The sequence below is a fragment of the Chlamydotis macqueenii genome, chromosome 15 (assembly GCF_036417535.1).
Source record: "Chlamydotis macqueenii isolate bChlMac1 chromosome 15, bChlMac1.mat, whole genome shotgun sequence".
NCBI classification, from domain to species: Eukaryota; Metazoa; Chordata; class Aves; order Otidiformes; family Otididae; genus Chlamydotis; species Chlamydotis macqueenii.
Genome location: NC_141570.1, coordinates 11,630,180 through 11,652,385, shown reverse-complemented (window position 1 = coordinate 11,652,385; position 22,206 = coordinate 11,630,180). Strand labels below are relative to the sequence as shown.

Sequence of the window (22,206 nt, the reverse complement as noted above, 5' to 3'; positions counted from 1 at the left end):
TTGTGCCTCTGCTCTGCACGTTACAGATTGGGATTTCTTCAATATGCATTTGTTACATCAACTGGAGATTCAAAAAGTAAAATTTCCACTAACTTTTAGACCATTTATTTTGAAAAAAACCAAACCAACAAATCAACTCATAATTTTAGGTCAGTCTATGCTGGGACCACAGATAAATTCTATGCTTACAGGTACTCCCTATGGAAATACAATAACAACAACCCACCTCAGAAAACCATTACCTATTTTAAGACAATAACAGATAAGACCAGCAAATTCTAAGAAATAACAAAAATTTACAGAAATAGTTTCAGTAGTTCTGTAAGAACTTTCTACAAATAAAACAAAAGATAACAAAGTATGCCAATACAAATAATTATTTTCTTTCTTTTTGTAGCCCACAGAATGTGCTTCAAAAGAAGGTATAAACCCTCTCTGGAGCGTCTAATTATACTTTACCACATTGAAAAACTTTTCACTGATCCAGGGTAGAAATCAATTTAAAACAAAAAAATCCAAAACCCAACCAAACAGGTCTGATCTAAGATAGTTCAGCTACTGCATTCCATACCAAATTCCACCTAAAGGCTGTAATAATCTGAGTTATTATAACCTGCACCATCCTTCCACATCGTGGTAGCAAAGCAACTTCATAAATCTCTGTGAGCATTTTAAATGTGCAAACACTGCAAAAAACTCAGACCACATTACACCTCAACCTTTTTTAGTATTTGAAAAATCCATCTACTGGCATTCTCTTGTTCATTTCAAATGTCAGTGACCTTTATGTGCCTGGGTTACGAACCTATCTAATGAAAACTTACTAGATCTGGATATCTGACTTATACTATTAATACATAATACAGCTAGGAGAAAAAGTCTTAACAAATAAATTAATCCCAAATTTCTTCTTAGTTTGCCTGTGAAGTATTTCAAATGAAGGTCTTACTCTTCAACAATCACAATTACCTCCATGAAATAGTTGACTAGAGATGAACTGGAACTGTTCTTAAATGCTTGGCTGACAAGCAGTTTCTTCTTGTTGTTGATTTCATCCCAGTGTTTCCCATAGTTCACTTCCATCTGGGAGGAAAGCCAAGATGCACTTGCTTCATGTTTCAGGTGAACCTGAAGAACAAAAATCCACTTTTTTTCCTGTATAATTATTTTTTCTCTTTTATTCACTGCTGTTAATGCCTGTAGAAATATTCCCAAGCAGCAAAGAGGACTAAAGCAGAAATTTTCCAAAGAAAATCATGTTCCATCAGAATATGTAAATTCAGTGTACAAAGCCCCAAACTTTTAGTTTACATGCTGCCAGTGAAATTGCTTTTCTCAAAAGCTAAAGTAACTGGACTCAGGTACTCCTGATGGACTGCCCCACATGGATTCACTGTGTAGCTGCAGAGCCTGACAAGATCTTGCTTTGTGGGAAAGCCTAACACTTCTTGGCTCCAGTCCAACTTAGATCAAAAGCAAATCTGAAAGGATACAAAATTTCCCTTTAATTTAGAGGCTTACTCTTCATCCAGCTCTCTGTTCTGCAGCAAATACCCAGTATTAATGGTGATTTGCCTTTAAATTAACCTTTGTCTCCATGCTGGCTGTAAAGGGAGAAATTTTAAACAGATCTGCTTTTCTGCATTAAAGGGTCACACACTCTGAAATTTCTAAGCAAGCATACAAATCTGAACCAGAAAATTAATACAAAACACCGTAAAATGCCTTATTTTCCAGATGTACAATTTATGATGCAAAAGATGGTTCCTGACTTTTAGTAACCAGAAGGACAGAACAAGATAAATCATAAACTTATTAATACTATTGTTTTACACATAACAAAAATTTTCACAACAAACATTCTGCAGAAGTTCTGTGAATCAATACATTAAAAATGAAATCACTGGTGAGTTCCATCACTTACAGCTGTAATGGACAGCACATATTAGCAACTTTACTGGCTATCTTTGTCTACACAGAAAGCAAGGAGAAACAGAAGATGAGAAGAAAAAGACTGATCAAAAAACGACACCTTCGGCACTGGTCTGTTTAAGCCCCTCAGTGAGTGAGTGATACAAGGGTACTCAGAACACAAGTACAGAAGGGCTTTCATCAGTATCTCTACCTTGTGATTATAGGTTGGAGTCTGCATACAGTGAAATCCGTGCTCAATATCAAGTTTGTACACATCTTGTGCATCTGTCTCCACATTCATCTTTTGTCGCATACTGCATTCATGATGAAGATTTTTTGCCTCTCCTGTTCAAGTTAAATCATAAAGTCACCTATTCAAGTAATTCAAAAGTAAAATTCAAAAATGCTAATAGCATCAATCTCGTGCTGACTTCAAGGTTTCTATTTTTCAAAAACATTATAATGAGATTCATCTGTTTTTACAGATACATACTTGTTGATTTACCCTATGAATCCAAAGGAAAGCACACATTTAGTGAATCTGCAATGAAGAACCGTGTGAGTTTGTATTTCCTAGATAAGTGATTTACATCTATGAAAATGAAAATTCTACCACAGTAAAAAGTAAAAGACAAGCAGATATTTAATCCATGTAAAAGGTCTGGCAGTATGGTCTGCAGTCTAAAGGTACTGACCGAAGTTTGTGAAGATTGGTACCAATACTGGTATAACTGCATTGAGTTCAGCTCAAGAGTCTTCTTCACTATCCACTCAAGATCTAAACACATTTTACAGGCTACATTGTTGTTACCAAAACACTGTTTCTGATATCTGAACTTATTTTCCTGCTACACATATGTCCAACCTAACAGCAACCAACAGTTTTGCACTTCTGACTACAGACATGCTGCGTAGGCAAAACAATTGTAAAACTTTGGAAAAATGTGTTAGGCACTGCAAATTTTTATTTTTTTTTCACAAGTACTACAAATGAAAATCCTAGGAACAGCTATGTTACAGGCTTTACATGTAAGAGTTTGGGGTTTTGTTTACTTTATAGTCTATTAAAGTTAAAAATGTTTCTAAATTCAAACAAAGGAAACAGCTGCTTTAAGAACGGAATGAAAATGATCCAATGATTGAGGCCAATTTTGTTTTAGAAAAACAAAGGTTCTCCTTAGATGTTTACCATATTTCCATTTTCTTTCACTCACTTTTTCTTCAGAAGTAATAAATAAATAAAAGCAGGCACTAAGTTTATTACTTCAATGGAATTCTACCTGGGTGAAGTAAAAGCACTACAAAGTAATCATGATCAAAATTGGCAGCTTTCTTGGGGGTCTCACAATATTTGAAGATTTTCTGTTACCATTTAGCTCTCAACATCATGACATTACGTGACATTACATCTTAAACAAAAAACAATACTGAACTTCTAACCCTTGTGGTCACTGAGAAAAAGGTTAAAATAATGACTCTGAAGTTTCAATCAATGAGTAGGATTACTTTTTTCCCTTCTTTTTCTTTTTTTCTTACCCTCCCCCTGCAAAATCTGGTACTTCTACATGGAATCACTTGCTGACCTCTTCAGTTGGAACAGTTGCCAAATTGGGTTTATATCAAGATGTGACTTAAGCTCTAAGTATAAAAGCTATAAACCAGACATCATCTAATACTGTTATAGGTGTTCATGTATGTTTGTTTGTGTGTATAAAATATTCTGATGAGCATGCCATTTTTAGCAAAATTACAGGGTCACACTTGCATAGGTTTAATAACACTTCTACTCATATTGCTACATACTCTTTCTGAATATGCAAATACAGAAAGAGTATACATACATATATATACATTTACATATACAATCACCCTACAACGCTTATCATGACTAGCTACAAGTATTCAATATCTTGATACAATGTACTGATGTTCACCTGTTTTGTCCAATAAAATTAACGCACAGTTCATACACTGCAGCCACGAGAACACAGTCAACTGTTTCCTAGAAACAGTCCCTCATATTTTTAAGTGTATGTATTCAACCATTCATTTTGTATAAACACCTGAGAACACAAATTAATTAGGAGCAATTCCCACTGAAAATGGGATTTTTAATCAAATGTTGGATATGCATGTGAAAAGCACATTAAAGAATTGATTGTTTTTTATATGCAAACTCAAAGACTAAAGTTTATCAAAGGGAAAAGAGAAACTCATCTTAGGTTTCAGATCACAGTTGAAAAATCAACTGAAACCTTTCTGGTTAAGAGTGTCCTAATAATATAGGCAAATAACTTGCAGAAAATTCAAACAAACAGAATGCTTTTACTTTCCCTCTTTTTCACCGTACCTAGGAGTCCATACTTAATCCTCAAACCATGAGACCACAAGCCCTCATGTTGCTGGAGAAGGCCAATGACGTGAACTCCAAGAACACCTGGAAGGTAAGTCTCCCCTTCCAATGAGTATTGTCTCAGCTTATCGTCAAGCTTTTTCTCCAGAAATGCTACAAAAAGAATAGAAGTCATTATGCACTGGTAGAACATGAAGTTACTTCAGCTAGTAAAAGGAATACTACAGTGACGAAAACACAAGTGCATTCAATGTCATCCTATCTAACTGAGGAACCCCATGATGTACTCCTTGTGTAGTAAACAAAAGGAGATGGATGTTCAGTCTCTTTCTCTGACTACACATATAGCCTGTTAGATCATATTTCTCAGATACTGCTTGAAGTTTAGTTAAATTAATCCAGACGAAGCTGCTTCTAAAAGGAAATCAATTCTAACAGAATGATTTTTTTAATTAACAAAGACATAACGTGTGAATATGTAGATATTTACTTCTACATTAAGTCAGAGTAAGGTTGTGGCTTTGCAGGTGAATAACTAGGGCAGCCTAGTTTTCAGGGGATAAAAGCAGGAAATCAGACCAGAACAGATACAGTCACTGGCACTCCATGTGGAAGTTAAGGCTTGAGTTTTCACAAAAAGATGATCTCCTCCAAGCCAAAATGGCTTTCTGCATTCCTTCAAAGTTAAGTTTAATTTGAAAATATTGCACAATCCTATGATATTTCAATGTCTTTGCCAAATGCAGACTACACTAAGAAATAGTAAAGAAAAAATGAGAGCCTTTGACTTAAATTACTGGTTTATTGCACTGTATTAATTTACCTCTTAACAAACTGATGTTATAAAAATAGTAAAGCCCTCTTTCTGATACCTTCTCTTATATTTTCCTCCTAGTGTATTTGTGAAAAAAAAAGTTACAATAACAGGTCTTAAGAGACATATAACTACATATATGTCTCTCTGCACTGTTTTGTACTAACAAAAGTGAAAACCAGAAAATACCATAGGACCTGTTGTTGTTTTAGGGTTTTTTTTTGTTAAGTGAGTCCTTACATCTTATTTTTCTCCACCCTCTTCAACAGTAATTAAAAACAGACTTAAAAACCAATTAATTTTACAATTCCTATTATTTTGAAATACATATTAGTACTAATTTATCAAGGATAATAATTTTTAAAAGCAGTCTTACTGTTTTAAAAGGAATTTTAGAAATACGTGTCCAAAACCAGGCAACCCTAATATATAAGGGCTCCAGAACTTAGAATTATATGGTAAATACTTATTGTCCTCTAACCTGAAAGAAATGCAGCATCCTTCAATAAATTATTCAGGGATACTGAAAAAGCTATCTTCTTGCCAAGTTGTTTAGTGATGTTTCCTGACAGAATGATAGGACTGCTTTGCTTTATCAGCTTTACCTCCAGTTGGGTCATGTATCTCTGCTCTCCACTCAGCATCTGCAAATCTGTCATTCCCTAGAATAAATAAATAAAAAACAAACCCCAAGCCACTCAACAGTACAAATTGATTAAGTTTTGAGAAAGCAATAGTACAGACTTGGACATTTCAGAAATAAGATGAGAGGAGGAAGAAAAGAGATTTTTTTTCTTTCTGTACACCCAACAACCCCCCCTTTTGCTCCCTCAAACCATAAAACTTGCTGTCAGTAAATAACAAGGAGGAAGGATGGATTTGTTTTTTCAGTTACACAAAAATCACAGTGGTGGGAGAGGCTATTTCCTTCACCTCCTGCTGGTTTCAGTGCTGACCAAAATCACTAAGGATTTTACAGTACTGAGACAAAAAATAATACAGTGTTACTGAAAATACTGGCAGTCTCACAGTAAGTGACTGGATTTAGGTTGGACTAGATGCAAATACAACAATCTGCAATGCTAATTGGTGTTTGTGTTTGTGAGAAACACCCAAAAAGTCTTTGTTGAAATACTACTCTAGGAAAAAAAAATCTGTTAAATAATGTGCACACTGTAGGAAAATGTAGAGTATTTAAAGCAACTGGCTTTGGAGGCCCATATAAGACATGGCATCCTGCTATGTGTATCAGCTGCATGATGCAAAAACTGTTCAAGTCCTGGAATATAAACAAAAATGTCAGTAGAGTTTCAGTGATAAAATCCCATCTGCATTTTTGTTTTGCTTTTTCATTTCAGACTTCAAACACTAGCATTATCTAGCTTACTCTCCAATGCTTTAAAAAAAAACCCAACAATTCCTGTGATATAAAGAACAGTATCTTAGAGATTCTTACATCCGTAAAGTCCACAGAAGTGAAGAAATTAGCCTGGGCTTACTCAAGAGTTTTTACACATGGTCAGAATACAGGTCTGAAAAGCTTATGTGACTACATATGCACATAATGAGCCAAAGTCCACAGGAGTCAACAAGATCTTCTCTACTGACTTAACACTGGAAGGAATCCAAAGGTTTTTAGTACATCTGAATGTGAAGAAATTGCTTTAGATTACTTGCAGAAGCCATGCCTTAAAAGCTTTTAAAACACAGCAATTTAGCCCTGAGTCTATCTCAAAAATATGTAATAAAGAGAACTGGTAATTTCTCTGATGGATGGCTCACAAAAATAGTTCTCACTAAGTGCATTTTTCATTGTCTGTCTTTTCTGTGCTTTTATTTAAGTATTCATCCTAGTATGACAGCTCATGATCTGAAAACATACCTTAATGTAATACACATCTCGGTCATCTACTGTCAGCCCCAGGTGTCCAATTCGTGAATTTTTAGAAAACTGAATTCTCCCTTGGAGAGAAAAATAAAACTGTTTACTTTTTCTGGATATATACTGTTCAGTGATCCTTCATAAAATGATACCCAAAATGTCAGTTGCCATTATTGTGAACAATATATTTACAGAGTAAAAACATAATAAACGTCAGAGCAAAGAAAAAAGGTTGGAACAGAGTTTGCAAAGGCACTGAAGTGCCCTCAGAAACACATCTCATTTTGAAAGCACATTCTGAGAACACTAATTGAGAGGAGGCAGCGAAGCTGTCTCCAACAAACATCTGAGTTCTGGAAGTGATTTATACACTCCCTTTAGGCCTGTGCTAAAACTTACGAGCTGTGTTGTGCTGTGGAAACATTTCATGAGCTCAGGACACTGTGCACCCAAAGCTGTGCACCAAAAAAAGTCTAGAGGGACAAATGTGTGATATGGTAGAACAATATGGTAGATACATCAAAACAAAACTAAACATCACTTGACTAGCATGTCAAAAGAGCTGAACTATGTTGTCTATTTTATTACCATTCATCTATCAGTTTATACTTCATCAATGTGTTTGTTGATTTTGTTTTCTATGTTACACTGTGATAGAATGTTACTTTTTATTACAGTGCAAAGCAATATCATACTCAGTACTTAACTGGTTTGTCAACAAGAAATTCCGATTCATAACTAACAGAATACAGTAAACTAAAATTCAGGAATAGTAAGGCCAGTTCAGCATATATAAAAGATTACAGAACAATCCACTGTGTTCCCTATCTTTAATTTCATATATACTGGTAACAGCTTTCCTCTTTTACATGAGCTTGTGAACCATGTACTGAACCTCTGACTGTGCAAAATAGTCTTAATCAAGATGCAAAAACCACTGGGAGTGCACGTTACCTAAAGCTGTAAACTGAATGGCTGTCACACAATAATGCAGTTTTAGTATTAGATTATTGATTGAAATAGATTGCTATTTCTCTGTTAATTCTGATGAAGTTCTCCTAACTGACATTAACTGATGATCAGGTTCTCAGTTGAAAAACCTACCATCAATCTCAATTTTTTTCTTTGGTTGTATAAACTGGATTCTGAATTTCTTCTGTGGGACACTAAAATTCAGGTCAACACCAACATCCCTTTTCAAGTCTGACTTTGGAGTCCCAATGAAGAAGTGAAGGACAGCTTCATCTGGGATCCATGAATCCTGCTGAAGAAAGAAAGGATAATTACATTTGAAATTGGCACAGCATTTACAGAATAATCTCTCATACTGAGTTACATCACATGATCATAGCCACCTTCACTGCTATAATAATTTTTCACCTATCTGCTTTTCATGATTTTCAGTAACAAATTTCTATTTTTCCCAGGCTGTATTTTCCATTCCCCGTCCAGTGCTTGTCTTGAGAAATGCTGTGCAAACGCTCTGAATTTCACAGCATATGACCTTCTCTTGAAATTATGCTGAATCCTGCTAAAATTTATGGAAAAATCAGACCACATATCCAGCTATAAATTTAAGCTCTATAGCTGAGGCCTAAGTGGCTATTATCTTGGCAAGGCTGCCCTAAGTCCTTACACTCCGGTGTCAGCAGTGGGATACGCTACACAGTGCCATGACCCTGCAGTGGGTGCCTTAGTTGACAGTTTTGTCCTTGCCCTGCCTACAGACATCAGATTCTTTGGCAGAGGAAAATGCCCTTTCCTGCTTTTATTTGAGAAAGTCAGAAAAGTCAGAAAAACAAAAAACACGACTGGGAAGCAACTGCTTATTGCTCTTATCTCACTGTCTTAAGAGACACTAAGCAGTGTTTGAATACAGCCAAAGCCCAAATTGTGTCCAGGTAAAAACGACTCACTAAAGCCCAGCAGCATACTTGGACTGTGACAGAAGACTCCAGCCAGTGCCCATGTTAAAAACCTATACTACAATTTTAGATAAAGCCATAAACTCTTACTGTCCCCTGCAGAAGCTGAATACCATTCCTTCCCTGGGCTTGCCCAAACAAACATATTAAAACAACTGACAGCCTTCTGGAGTGGATCCACTGGAGCCCAACTTCTGCTTTTAAACAGCGTGCTTAATGTAAATTAAAGATTTGGGGGTTGAGGTTTTTTTTATCAGAAAGAGAAACAAGTCACCCAAGTAAGGCCAGGTTGTTTAGCACCGGGCTTCACGTCAAAAATCATGCTCTCTACTTCCAGTTCAATTAGTCTTATCTAACCAAATGATTTAATATTTGTGCGTGCTGTTTTGTACACAGAAGTAATATGTACCTACTATCACCATCAGTAATTTGTTTTCAACACATTTTCCCACCATAATGGGAATGGAAATTAAAATAATGTAGATCTTGAAAGCCAGTTAATTGAATATACTGAGATATACCATTCCTCCACCGTTATGGGCAAAACAGACTCGACTTGGGGAAAACTATTCATTTATTACTAAAAACAGCAGGATAATGAGACAGAGAGCAAGATAATCTCCCCCCACCCCTCCCTCTTCCCGAGCTTAACATGATCTCTACTACCTCCCCCCGCCCCGAGCAGCACAAGGGGGAAGAGGAAATGGGCGTTGCGGTCAGTTCATCACACAATGTTTTACGCCGCTGCTTCATCGTTGGGGGAAGAACTCCTCACATTCCTCCTCTGCTCCATAGCGGGGTCCCACCCATATGCCACAGTCCTTCGTGAAACTGCTCCGGCGTGGGTCATCTCTTCCACGGGGTGCAGTCTCTCCAGAACGGTTGCCCCAGTGGGCCCTCCATGGGCCACAGCCTCCTTCAGGCCTTCGCCTGCCCCAGTGTGGGGTCCTTCACGGGCTGCAGGTGGATCTCTGCCCCTCCATGGACCTCCATGGGCTGTAGGGGGACAACCTGCTCCACCATGGGCTGCACCACAGGCTGCAGGGAAATCTTGGCCAGGAGCTGCATTACTCCTCCCCCTCCTTCTTCACTGACCTTGGCGTCTGCAGCCGTTCCTCTCACAAGAAAAATTCTTCACAACAGGCTGGCAGATGCCTCTCAGAATCTCTTCACATCATCCATCTCATCCCCTCTCCACTTCTTGCAGCCAGGCTGGGCCGAATTGGGCCCAGTTGGCTGCCTGGCGAGAGGCCAGAGGGTGAGGCCTGCACCTCCCCCTCTGCACCTCTGCTCCCGCTCAGCTTCTTCACATCTTCTCTTCTTTTTTTTGTTCTGTTTTCTGCTACCAATTGGCTTGGCCTTGGTCAGCAACGGGTCCACCTTAGACCCAGCCGAGTCCACTGAACAAAGGAGAGCAACTTCTAGAAATTTCCTACAGAAGCTCCACCTTAGGCCCCCCCCCACTAAACAAAACCACAACACATAATAAACTAAAACTAAAGCCTAAAGCATGCCATAACGGTACCTGATGAACATAGTTATATGCAGCTTCCACAACATACTGCTGCAGGCCTTTATCTTGCTTAGTTAATGTGACAGCCACTCTCAAAGGTCCAGTAAGGGGAAAAACCAAACCGCTGGCTGGGTCAGGATATGACATTTCAGAACACAGCTGCCAGCCAATAATCTCAGACACTGGTGGAAGACAACAGTTGAATATTCAATTAGAACAAGAAACAAAGAAAACACACAAATGAACATTGCACTGAAGACCTTTTAGAACTAATATGACAAAAAAGAAATTCTACTGAATAATATGGTTGTGGGTATTTCCAAATGATCAAGCTTTCTAAGACAAAGACAATAGCTAGACTCACCTTCCTGCCTAGTGCAAGATCTGGTTTCTGTGTGGTCTTGGAAAACATCTACATCTTCTGCCTCATCCACCACTGTGAAGTAGAGTTTAGAGCTACAACCAAGAATTTCAGTCACTTAAAAACACTTAAGCTAAAGTTGTAGCAATATTTAAACAAAATTCTCAGTTCTATGACATCTTCTCCCAGATGGGAAAAACAAGAAAGATTAAGTTCTGCTAACATCAGCCTACATTTCTACTAACTAGCACCGATTTTTATCCACGGTTTCCATGTTTAATCTGTCACTATCTTGAGATTCTTCTGCAGTTCTTCACAATCAGTATTAGATTTCTCTGTTCTGAGCAATTTGGTATGGTCAGCTTATGGCAACACCACTCACTTCCTGGCTTCTAGACTTCCCCCCGCCCCCCCACCTTAGGCTATGTATGGACATCGGTTTCATTCCAGTTTTGAAGTTCTTCCAGAACTTCACTAAACTGCTTGTACAAGAATCACGGTCTCTGCACTTGATGGGAGCAAAAGAGTTAATGCAATATCTAACAGACTCTACAGTCAGTCTTTAGTTCAAATAATGCACAACACAGGTTTGTAATTACTTTGACTTTCACTCTGGTCTGCCGTCCACCCTTGCTGACAGAAATAAAATTACATCAGTAAGTTTCCCAGAGTCCTAAGAGAATGGATAGTTTAAATGCGGAGTCCTGAGACTGTTAGCTCTTTTCTGAACTGCATTTCCTATAGTAGTGCAATGTCCCAAATAAAGAGAAACACAAAGGAATGACAGTCCACATACTGCAGATACTTAATTCATCTGTTGTCATGTCTAAGAGGCATGTAGTTGACATGTGGTTTACAATGTCATCACATTGATGACCTCAGTGCCTTCTACTTGGACTTCTATCAAATCTAGACGTCCAAAGAAAAGAGAAAGCCAGGAGGGAAAAAAAAAAAAAAGATAACTAAAAAGTCTAGTAATCAAGTAGTAATCTAGTAATCAAGTAATTAATTTGCTTAACATTTGACAGTTGTTGAGGTGGTATTATTGAGGTGGCAACCTCTACCCAACATTAAAGAACCTAACTAAAAACTCACCAGAAGGGTATGAACACACCTTGTTAGTACTATATTCCAAATTACTCCAGTGTTTTGCTAAATACCGTTCTGTACCTGGGTTTGCTAAATACTATCTGTATAAGCAATGCTAAGCTTTTCCTCCACTACTTTAATACCCTGAACCAGATGCTTTGGATACTAAAGTTCCAGAAATAACACTGACTGGTAGGAAGAAACAAGGGACTACGAAAAATTTATTTGCATCTTTTATCATAAGGCTTTGATTTCAATGTATAGTTTTACGGTAAAACAACGTAAAATGTACAGAATCATTTCCCCTTCCTTTTCTTCTGAATGGCAGATTTGGACTGCAAGTCAGGCTGGAACAGTTTGTTTTCCAACAAAAAATATTTCTGCTCTATTGAGTCCGCCAGTTAAGTTCTAATTCAAGAAAGTAATCACTGTTACTATTTTAGGAAGATGTACTTGCTTAATCTTACCTGAAATTTATTATCTCCATAGATTCTTCTGGAGTGTTCAATAAAACTTTGAGCTCTTGACCTTTTTTTACCTGGATTCCCCCATCAAGACTAGTAGATGTCCTCATTCCTGTTAACCACCTTAGGCCAGCTTGTCCCAGAGTCCCCACAGTTCCCATTTGAACAGAAATCTGGACAAATGCACTGTTGAAAGAGTTAGATACATATTCTTCCATGAAAAGCACTTTCTTTTTAAAGTACTTAATTTAAACCATAGGCTGCTCATCCTCTTCAACAACGACATAGGGTTTGATGCTGTAACACAGTATATTCCAACATAAAAATCATTATGACTATTTTGTTTCAGAAAATAAGTTAAAAATTATATGTACACAGATATACACTTTCTAATATGAATGAAAGTATAGTTTTAATATATCTCCTAAGTAAAGGAGCATGAAATATCAGGAAGGGGAAAGCAATTAGGATTGAGCATCATGGTGTAAATCCCTCTCCATACAGGACTTAGTGAAGTTCAGTAAATGTATTCAGTATGTATAAAAAGCTACAATAGCCAGGTAAGAAAATACAGGGTTAAATCATCTATTGGTTTGTAGATCCATAAGCTGTAACCGCATGTTTGATCCTGAGAAAAATCCAAAATGCCACCCGTGTAACAGGTAAAGCATTCAAAAGATCGTCTACATGCAAGCATTTAGGAATTTGGTTTAGGAATAGGGATAGGGAGGAATGGTCAGCTTAAACCAGTACTGGAAAAGCACAGCAAGAATTCAGAATCAGACAGGCAGGATAGGAAACCATTGCTGTCCTTATAGCACAGCAATCATGCTGTAATGTAAGGCTGACGACTGCTTCAGCTCAGGAATCTTCTAATTGATTACAAAGGACATTCACACAAAACTTTCACATCAGGAATTGGTACGTAACACAGGAATACATGAAAGTGCCACATTTGCAGCAGTTATTACCTTGGCTTGATATATCCATTTAGAAAGAAATTTGACTGCTGTTTGAAATCCGCATTCCCTTTGATTTTTATGTTGATTGCTGCTGAGGCATTGACTGCCAGCTGAAGAGGAAAGCCTGAAATTGCTGGAAAATGCAATTCTTCAGTGGCCAAACTCAGCCTTTTATTCAACTGGATCTCTTGCCCCTATGGTGAAAAAATCCCAAACAAACAAAAATCAGAATTTCATTTTGCATAATGAAGTCAGCATTCAAGAATTTTTCCAGATATAACTACCCGTTGCATTTGTCTGCTGTGAAAGTGTTTTTAATTAAGCTGATTTGGGAAAGAAGGCAGAAAGCAGCCCAAAGCCTTCAGTCTGGCCAGGACATGAGTTAGACACTACTCCTACTGCAGTTAAACAAAGAATTATTTTCATAATAAAGATCATCCAGTCCAACCCCCCTGCAAGGAGCAGGGACATCTCCAACCAAATCAGGTTCCTCAGAGTCCCATCCAAACTGGCCTTGAATGTTTCCAGGGATAGGGCCTCCACCACCTCCCTGGGCAACCTGTGCCAGTGTTCCATGGCCTTTAAAGGTCCCTTCCAACCCAAACCATTCCATGATTCTACATCTTTTATATATCTATCAGTAAGTAGTTTCTCAAGGCACTTACTTTCAAATAGAAAAAAAGGTTCCTTTTACCTTCAGAAGTTTGACAGCCAACTCAGCCAGATTTAAAGAATAATGTTTCATTTGTTTTCTTAAATCTTCACAATCCAAGAAGCTAAGTTCATTTCCAAAGATCTTCATGCTTAGCTCACATTTCAATGCCTTCTTTCTCTCCGTTCTCTTAGTGAACTGACATGTGGTAAAAAAATAAATCAGAAAGAGAATGATGTTCATATTAATTTCCTTTCAGACTCACAATAAACAGTTCCTCAGCGCAAGCTATGTTATTAGTAAACAGACATTAGGCTCTCCGTTATAAATATTTCAAGATCACTTAAGACCTTGGATTAGCACCTGTTCTCTCCAGCTAAACTTCAGATCCATACCGCACAAGCTGGCTTTCACTATGAACACAGGTAACACCTAGTCCTAAGATGACTGGGCAAAAGGATAAGTATTGCAATACATACCCACAAACAGATGAAGCTTTGAAAAATACAGTCTCTATTAATGCAACATTATGGGTGCCATGACTGCTAAATAAACTGCAAAGAAGGAAAAATTTTACATTTTCCCTCTTTATGAATCAATACAACAGCAACACAACATGAATATGAGCTTACACTTTAAGAAGAAACTCTGAGAAGACAAGTCCCAACAAGAGAGATGGTCTAAGTAAACTAAATAAATCATGGCCCCCAAGTTTTCCCAATAATACATCAACAATTGAAGTAAATTCTCAAACTTCCCCGTTACATACACAGAACACAGCTCTCTCCAAACATTGGTAAATTCACAAAGGGTCAATGTAACATCTAACATCAAACTGCGAAGTCAGATCACAAACAGCATGACTCATGAACTTAACAAACAGTTGTTTACAGTGTCACAGAAGTCAACAGACAAAAGGACATCAGTATAAAGAGGATTGGAGCCCAAAAATAATGAGGAAGCCCAAAACACGGGCAACATACTCCTCTGGCTGAGAGTCATTGTTGTGAGACAATAAAACCATCTGAAAAACTTAAGATCTGTCTCTGTTGCTTTGTATTTTATGTAGCTGTTAAATTCTCTACAAGTGAGTGGAACAAGTTACATATGTCTTACACAAAGGAGCCACAGTAGAGCACTTTGTCCAGTGCTAGATGGGGCCCTAAGTTTAACCGGGGCACGTCATTAATTTTTCCAAGATCATCAGAGTCAGTTACCTTTTTGACTAGCTCACTCATCTTACTGTACTTTCTACTAAGACAATTCTGGTTAGCTTTTCTCAGCTTTCGCTTGCCAGACTTGGTCACAAGATAATCAGCAGGGCTGTATGGCTTCAAAGTCAGTTTCCTCTGCTTGACTTTTCCTGTTGTTTCCACTGGGGTTTCTGACTTGTGGTTTCTTTTATTAGTGTCTGCAAAAAAACTGTCACTGAAAGTAGAAGACTTCTGCCCAAAAATCTTCTGCACAAAAGCTTCAGCATTCTCTAATCGTACACCAACCTAGGGGAAAGCATACAACACTGAAAAGCCTGACAACGAGATGCATAAAACATGGCCAGTTCTAAAGCCAGAAAATTTTTAAAATACATCCAGATGCAACTTTTAGGTTTTTGTACAAAGAACCATTTGCCACACAAGATCACAGCGGTCTACAAAGTTTAGTATGCTACCTCATGCAGCATCCAATACTGGATATTTCAGTATTCAATCTTTCCAATAAAAACTCTTTTGCTTGTTGATTACATGAAGCTCAGCACAAAATAAATATCATTTTTTATTCAAGTTTATTTACACCAGTTTGAGGTACTGCTATTTTAGCATGTTACAAACAGTATTTTGGTTGGAAAACAGTAACATACCCTTTCAGTACTCCTGAAACAAGATTTTGTTTCAAGTTTGACTAAAATAGTACTACTAACACATATAAATCCAGGGTATATGACACTAAAAAAAATTATTTTTTTCCTTTGCAAGCTTAAACTTGAGATCTGAAGGCTACATTAAATTCTTTCTTTTACTTACACATTTTTACCTGCAATAGTGTCCATATGCCAAACATTACTTTCTCTTGAAGGCACAGCAGAGGCACAATTAAAGATGATGAGGTTGCAGGCAGGCCATTTAAATATCCCAAGCATTGGATGCTCAATGGGACGAAAACTTAGGTATATATAACTCTCTCTTGTATTAAAGGAACAGTGTACCCAAGCCAATCCATTTTTCACTGTGAATCAACCAAAGGAATCTTACTACCCCAAAGAGGAGCTAGACCAGCATCTTAGAAAGCACTGACTTTTATCTTTCATTTGAGTCAACAATAAGAGCTGAATATAACTCACTTGGCTAGTGTACGGTACTATCAGAGTGAAGTGGTTTTATTACAACTAAGTCCATTACATAAAGGAGTCGTCAGTTTGAGGTAACTTTGCTGTAGCAGGGAAAAGCATACTTTGCTAAAGGAACTGTAATGGGAAAACAGAACATACTTCTTTTTACTTCAATACACCAAGTCTACCTTGAGTAGGGGGATAAAAAAAACAATCCTTAAACTTGCCTCCAGTAGATTTATAGCCTGCCCCATAACGTGAACAGTCAAATTCGTCATGACTGATCGTGGTAGAAAAGATGAAGGAGAAAAGATCACGGATGCTTCCATATTTGCACCTGCACCAGCTGCAATAGAAAATATCAGACGTCTATCATTTGCAGATCAGTTACTATATACTTTACAAGTCTCATCATTCTTCGGGAAACTGCAACTCTGCTCATTAAGAAGATGGTAAATAAAGCGTTAAGTCAATAGGTGAAATTATTTACCTTTTTAGTATAGCAAAGACTTTAACGGACATTACTGAAAGCCTACTATCTGATTAACACTAAGACCATTTATAATGCATATTGTATGCAATTGCACTGGAATAGATGGGCAAAAAGTCAAAATGTTACTCTGAAAAATATTATCTAGCTTTTTTGCTAAAAACAAATGATGAACAGACACTAAAATAAGAAGGAATTAGTCTGAATCTTTTCTTACACAAAGCAAAGCACGTAAATCAGAAGGAAAAAATATATCCCAATCCCCGGTGGCTGCAAAGGAAGCTCAGTAAGGAAGGAATCAAAAGTTGCTGTTCATAAAAATAATCTAACAAGTTCATTGGTTCTTATTCTCCTCGCTCACAAAAGGCAAAGTTGCATGGTGTCTGGCTTGCTGGAATCACATTTTATATGCTCCAATTAAGGTCAGAGCAGAATTTACATATCTGGGTACTAGTGAGTCATAAAAAATAAAATTATTTGGAGCAAGACGTAAAAGACCAGAAAAGTCACGTCAGATTTCAATAATGCTTTAAGGCATATAGATTAAGTTCTAAAACTCCACATACCTGAGCGGAAGGTGACATCGGAATATGAAGAGTATTTCCATGACTCTTGGTGAAAATCTCTGCTAAGGATTTCATCAGGAATAGAATATCGAAGATGCTCCTTCAGTGGATCATCTGTCTCCAGGAGCTGAGAAAGATGACTCCAAACAAAGGAGCCCACTTAAATAAAACAAAGAAAAGCATCTGGAAATCAGTGAAAAACTAAAAAGACTTTTAAAAACTGATACAGGGATCTTTTTTATTTATACCAGAATTATTCCTAAATCTGAACTGGCTAGGATCCAGACACATCAGAGTGCAGACAGAGCCTGCTTTCATCTGCCTGCAAACAACCTTACAGATATCTCTTTCATGTTTGCTCCTTCTTGACAGATTTAAAAGCAAAGGATTTGTCTAGAAATATTCTTTGTTGAATGTGGTGAAACCATTTAGAAAAAAATCCCTTCTTCACTCAAAATATAGGATCAGCTTAAACAGCTGTGTGCTTTGGTAATAAAGAGCTGACAGGACTCTGTACTTTTATAGAATCTACAGATTCATTTCATACTAGCACAAACAACTTCTCCTTCAGATAAGCTACTTACATAAAATGACTATTTTTAAAGATCGTATAGAAAATTTCCTACTCGACATCAGTTCTCAATTCAGTCTCTTATGTCAGTAACCTAGCTCAGATCAGACAATAATTGAACATGGAACCACAGAAACAGGAAGCACAAATCAGAACAAACTATCAATAATTAAGATGTTATACTTACCCCAAACTTTTCCCCAAATGACTGCTACATCATTGGCCAGCTAGTATACATTTGATATATGATTAACAATCCTCATAAAGTCCTTTTCACAGCATTCCTAACACTACATGTCCCAGTTCCCATATTTTGCTTTTTCCTTGTGTTATAAACAATTTATTGATGCCTTTTGTTTACCATTAGATCCACACTTCTCAAACTGTGATCCCTAGTGGATTTTCACTTGACCCAGAGAATCACTTCTGGCACAATGATGAACCTCCTCCAACTAAACCTTGAAGCTAATTGCAGGAAGTCTTAAAGTTCCTATGTATGTTAAATCATCTAAATGAAGATCAACAGATCTTTCTTTGCAGTCTTCACATCTGCTTAGTTTCTATCTAATGCTGTCTTTAAAATACTGTGATGAATATTAAAATCGTATTAAAACTGACATAAAACAACTGCAAAACAGGACAGTACCAAAAAAAGACCATGGCAGTGAGTCCTTATAGTAAATATTTGTATTACATCAAGTAAATTAATAGTAAATGTTGAATTTAGGAGCATTTAAAAGGTAATTAACAAAAGGTTTACTTCATACCTGCATTTTGTAATATTTTTTCTGCCACTTGCTTCATTCTCAACAAGATGTAATTTGCAGTTATTCATTTGTATTTCTAATGCACTAAACATCAAAGATGTTCCATGCATCTCTTGCTCAAGAGCATTCAGCTAATGAAAAGCTGCCAGTAGAGGGAACTAATTCTATGAAGTCACTCATTAGTGACTATGTCTAAAATAAAAGTGTCACAATTCCAATACAAAACGTGGCCATGATACAAGTATTTTAAAAACAACTTACAAAGTATTAAGATTATATAAAAATTGATACAGGTTGGTATCATTACACCTGTAAAGTAAATGTTAGGAATATGTATGGCTTCAGTAGTTGCTTGGCTGACCTTGACTGGATGTTTCTTTCAGCAAAGTCTTTTGTACTTGTTTAAATACTTCTTCACATGGACATTTCATTGCTATATAATAAGCAGCAATCCTTATTTCCACATCTTCACTGGTTGTTTGATAAAGTTGAAGTAATATAGCAGTCTAAGAGAAAAAGATAAAAATATAATCAAAAGATAATCAAAAAAGAAAAATACAATTATGACATTTACTCCCCTAACACCTCATGTACGCACTTTCAGGTAGAGGGGAGTTTTTCTTTCTGAAAGAGATAGCCATTCCTTTATTCCTGTAACAAAGTCACTTCACGCAACATGTATACAAATGTATACATGTATACAAATGTATGTGCATATTTTCTACACTACCTTATCCACAAATTTCCAGAACAAATTATCTTTATGACCTGAATCCTATACCAACTACTTTATAGAAGACTGCCTGCAACACAGGGCCTCACTTGCTAGCACTGCTGAGAATGATGGTTTTATTCCCACAGGGGAGAGTTGTTCTCTTGTATTTCACACACGTGCCACAGCTAATACACGGACAAAAACAGCTATATATTTCTTACCAGGTTATTAAGATCACTACTTCTGGTCTTAATCAACGGGTAGGACTGTTACAAATTTATTCTGCTCAATACCTCCCCAGTATCAGCAAATATGAGCTGTTTGGTGAACTGCCAGGAATTAAGACATTGGTGACCGATACTAGTAACATTACTACTAGCATTTAACATCCCCAGTCCACCCAGGGTGTCAGTTTAGCAGTTCACTTGCTAGACAACAACGGGGTGTATGACAACATATAGGCGTCATACTTTCAACTGGTCTAAGGAGCAACACTGAGTTTCGTAACTGCAGAAGAAGCAGATCGCGCCAATCCATGCTGTGATTAAATTTAAGAAGCCACAGAAAATGCCTCTCCCAGTGCAAGTCCCTGTGAAACGTCTTGTTCTTCTGAATCAGGCCTGGCAGTTCTGCCCAGGCAAGCACTCCTGGCTTTGCCATTCTTTTTGGTGCCAAGTTACTGGAGATAAACAAATTTTGTGTTGTCAATTACAACAAGGTTTTCACATTAATACTTAGCATTTCAGAGAATGATACATTGGAACAGACTATAGGAAAAATGGAGTACTGTGGGGTTTCAGCCATAACCCACACAGACAAAAGCCATTCAACTGAAGTAACTTTTTAAGAAGTCATAAGCATTACCTCAGTCACTGCATGTGTTATCTCAACTATAGCAAAGCATATTATAGGTCCATTCATCAGGGTGGTCCTACCAAGTTCTCCAACAGCAGCGGAGCTCTGCTGGGAGACACGTTTACACTTATTCCTTATTTGCTTGCATGTTTCATAACTATTTCAGAAAGTGAAAATTCTGGGAGAGTGCCAGGAAGCCATCAGTCACCTGCTGGCAACAACATCACCTACCCTGACAGAACAGGGAATGCGCCTGAAGGCCTGGATAGCAGCTAGACGAATTTCAATTGGATTACTTTTCAGGGAAGCACATAAGCCCAAAGCAGGAGCTAGCGAAGCTGCTGCCAGTCCTGCATTTCCAATGGCTTTTAACACCTGTTGCATCTGTAAATACAAAGCCAGGTAGAATTAAAAAGTTATCCACATTTTGTTGCTGTACATAAAATTTCATTGCATTAACATTTTCTGTGCAAAATTCAGTGTTTACAATGATCACTGATCATTTGGCAGGTTTACTGCAGCCCCTATTGTACCAGCTATACTCTGGCTTCAGTGTGAGGACAAGACTCATATCAACATAGACAGCTGTTCTAATGCCATGGAGTACTTTTAAGTGAAATCTGGCTTAGACTTGGTGGTTTCAAGAGGCTGCTCTTCATTCACCAGACAACTACGTCTCAGCAGTAAGTTAGAGAAGAGTTTTCAAGAAGCTAATGAGACCTGAGCAGTCTTTCTCACTGTGCCCCTCTTCATCAGTTCCCTGTTCTGATTTACTAATCTCTCGGCTAAGGTTAATCAGATTTGCTGGAAGACAAAAAGGGTTAAAAAAAGCAAAGTTTTCATGAAAACGGGCAATTGGACAGAGTTAATGTTCTTCATAGCAGCCTGTATGGTGCTCTGTTTTAGCTCTGTGACCAAAACACCATTCATAATACAACAAACTTTTAGCTCTTGCTCAGCAGTGTCAAGGCTTTCTGTTTCTTATTCCCCCTGCCCAGCAAGCAGGCTGGGTGTCGGTAAGACGGGACACTGCCAGGACTGCTGACCTCAATTTACTGAAAAAATACTCCAAACCATATGGCATTGTTCTCAGCAATAAAACTGTGTCTGTGGAGAGAGAGGGGGTGGTTCTAAGGTATCACTGCTAAGGAACTGGATGTGGGTCAGGCTACTGGTGATGAGTGATTGCTTTTACACCACTTTCCAGGTTTCTTCTATGCATTTTGAGTTTCTTTTTTCCTCTCACTTACTAGACAGTCTTTATCTCTACCAATGAATTTTCTCAGTTTTGCCTTTCCAGGTCTCTTCCCCATCCCACTGCAGGGGGAGTAAGCGAGTGGCCGTGTGGTGCTTAGCTGCTGAAGTGCCACTTTACAGGGGAGTGATGTGTGCTCTTCCATATCCCAAGTTATGAAATTTGCTTCATCAGAAGACCCAAGACTTTTCCTTATTTAAATATAGGAGAACACCCATGCTGATTGGTTGTAATTCTTGGGTTATAAAATTTATCTGCCCATTCTACCAAAGAACATTCATTTATAAAGCCTGTATTCGTGGCTTTCTGAAAATCCTCTGAATACCATTTTTATCAAACAAGTTCTAGATCATAAAGGGAACAGAAAAGTAAAGCATGATATCATATGCTTCTATGTGATTCATACCTGGCTGAGTCCTTCTGAATCTTGTACAGTACAGTCTCCTCCCAAAAATTTCCCAAGAGTCCTCATCACACTCTGCACGGCAGGCAGATCATCACAGGAGTTGTAAGCAGAGCAAAACCTATGTAAGAGAGCAGTTACTCCTAAGAAGCAGCTCTGGCTTGCTCCTGGTGACTTCAGCAAAGACTATAAACAAGAACAAAAAGAACAGGGCATTTCAGAAAAGTAATTCTCATTATTACTGTAACGCACAATAGAAAATAAATGTATAAAAATATTTACACACTAGAATTTAATCTCAACAATGCATGTTTTCAAACAGCCCTTAA

The 22,206-nt window shown here is 37.6% G+C and overlaps 1 protein-coding gene across 2 annotated transcripts in view; it reads right to left on the bottom strand.

The window, feature by feature from the left end:
- The window catches only part of APOLTP (apolipoprotein lipid transfer particle homolog), a 103,191-nt gene that overhangs the window by 52,477 nt on the left and 28,508 nt on the right, over positions 1-22,206 (bottom strand). Inside the window, exons 11-27 of one of the 2 annotated variants that reach the window (XM_086759664.1) lie at positions 21,881-22,063; positions 20,451-20,603; positions 19,011-19,155; positions 17,312-17,470; positions 16,483-16,601; positions 15,147-15,428; positions 13,972-14,127; positions 13,287-13,471; positions 12,319-12,501; positions 10,766-10,857; positions 10,414-10,583; positions 8,068-8,227; positions 6,964-7,043; positions 5,563-5,743; positions 4,265-4,420; positions 2,126-2,259; positions 970-1,128 (exon numbers count right to left, since the gene is read on the bottom strand). In XM_086759664.1, coding sequence (XP_086615790.1) covers positions 970-1,128; positions 2,126-2,259; positions 4,265-4,420; positions 5,563-5,743; positions 6,964-7,043; positions 8,068-8,227; positions 10,414-10,583; positions 10,766-10,857; positions 12,319-12,501; positions 13,287-13,471; positions 13,972-14,127; positions 15,147-15,428; positions 16,483-16,601; positions 17,312-17,470; positions 19,011-19,155; positions 20,451-20,603; positions 21,881-22,063 — 2,697 coding nt within the window. Of the gene's footprint in view, positions 1-969; positions 1,129-2,125; positions 2,260-4,264; positions 4,421-5,562; positions 5,744-6,963; positions 7,044-8,067; positions 8,228-10,413; positions 10,584-10,765; positions 10,858-12,318; positions 12,502-13,286; positions 13,472-13,971; positions 14,128-15,146; positions 15,429-15,960; positions 16,127-16,482; positions 16,602-17,311; positions 17,471-19,010; positions 19,156-20,450; positions 20,604-21,880; positions 22,064-22,206 lie in introns of those variants that run through there. The other variant, XM_086759663.1, reaches the window with a different exon arrangement.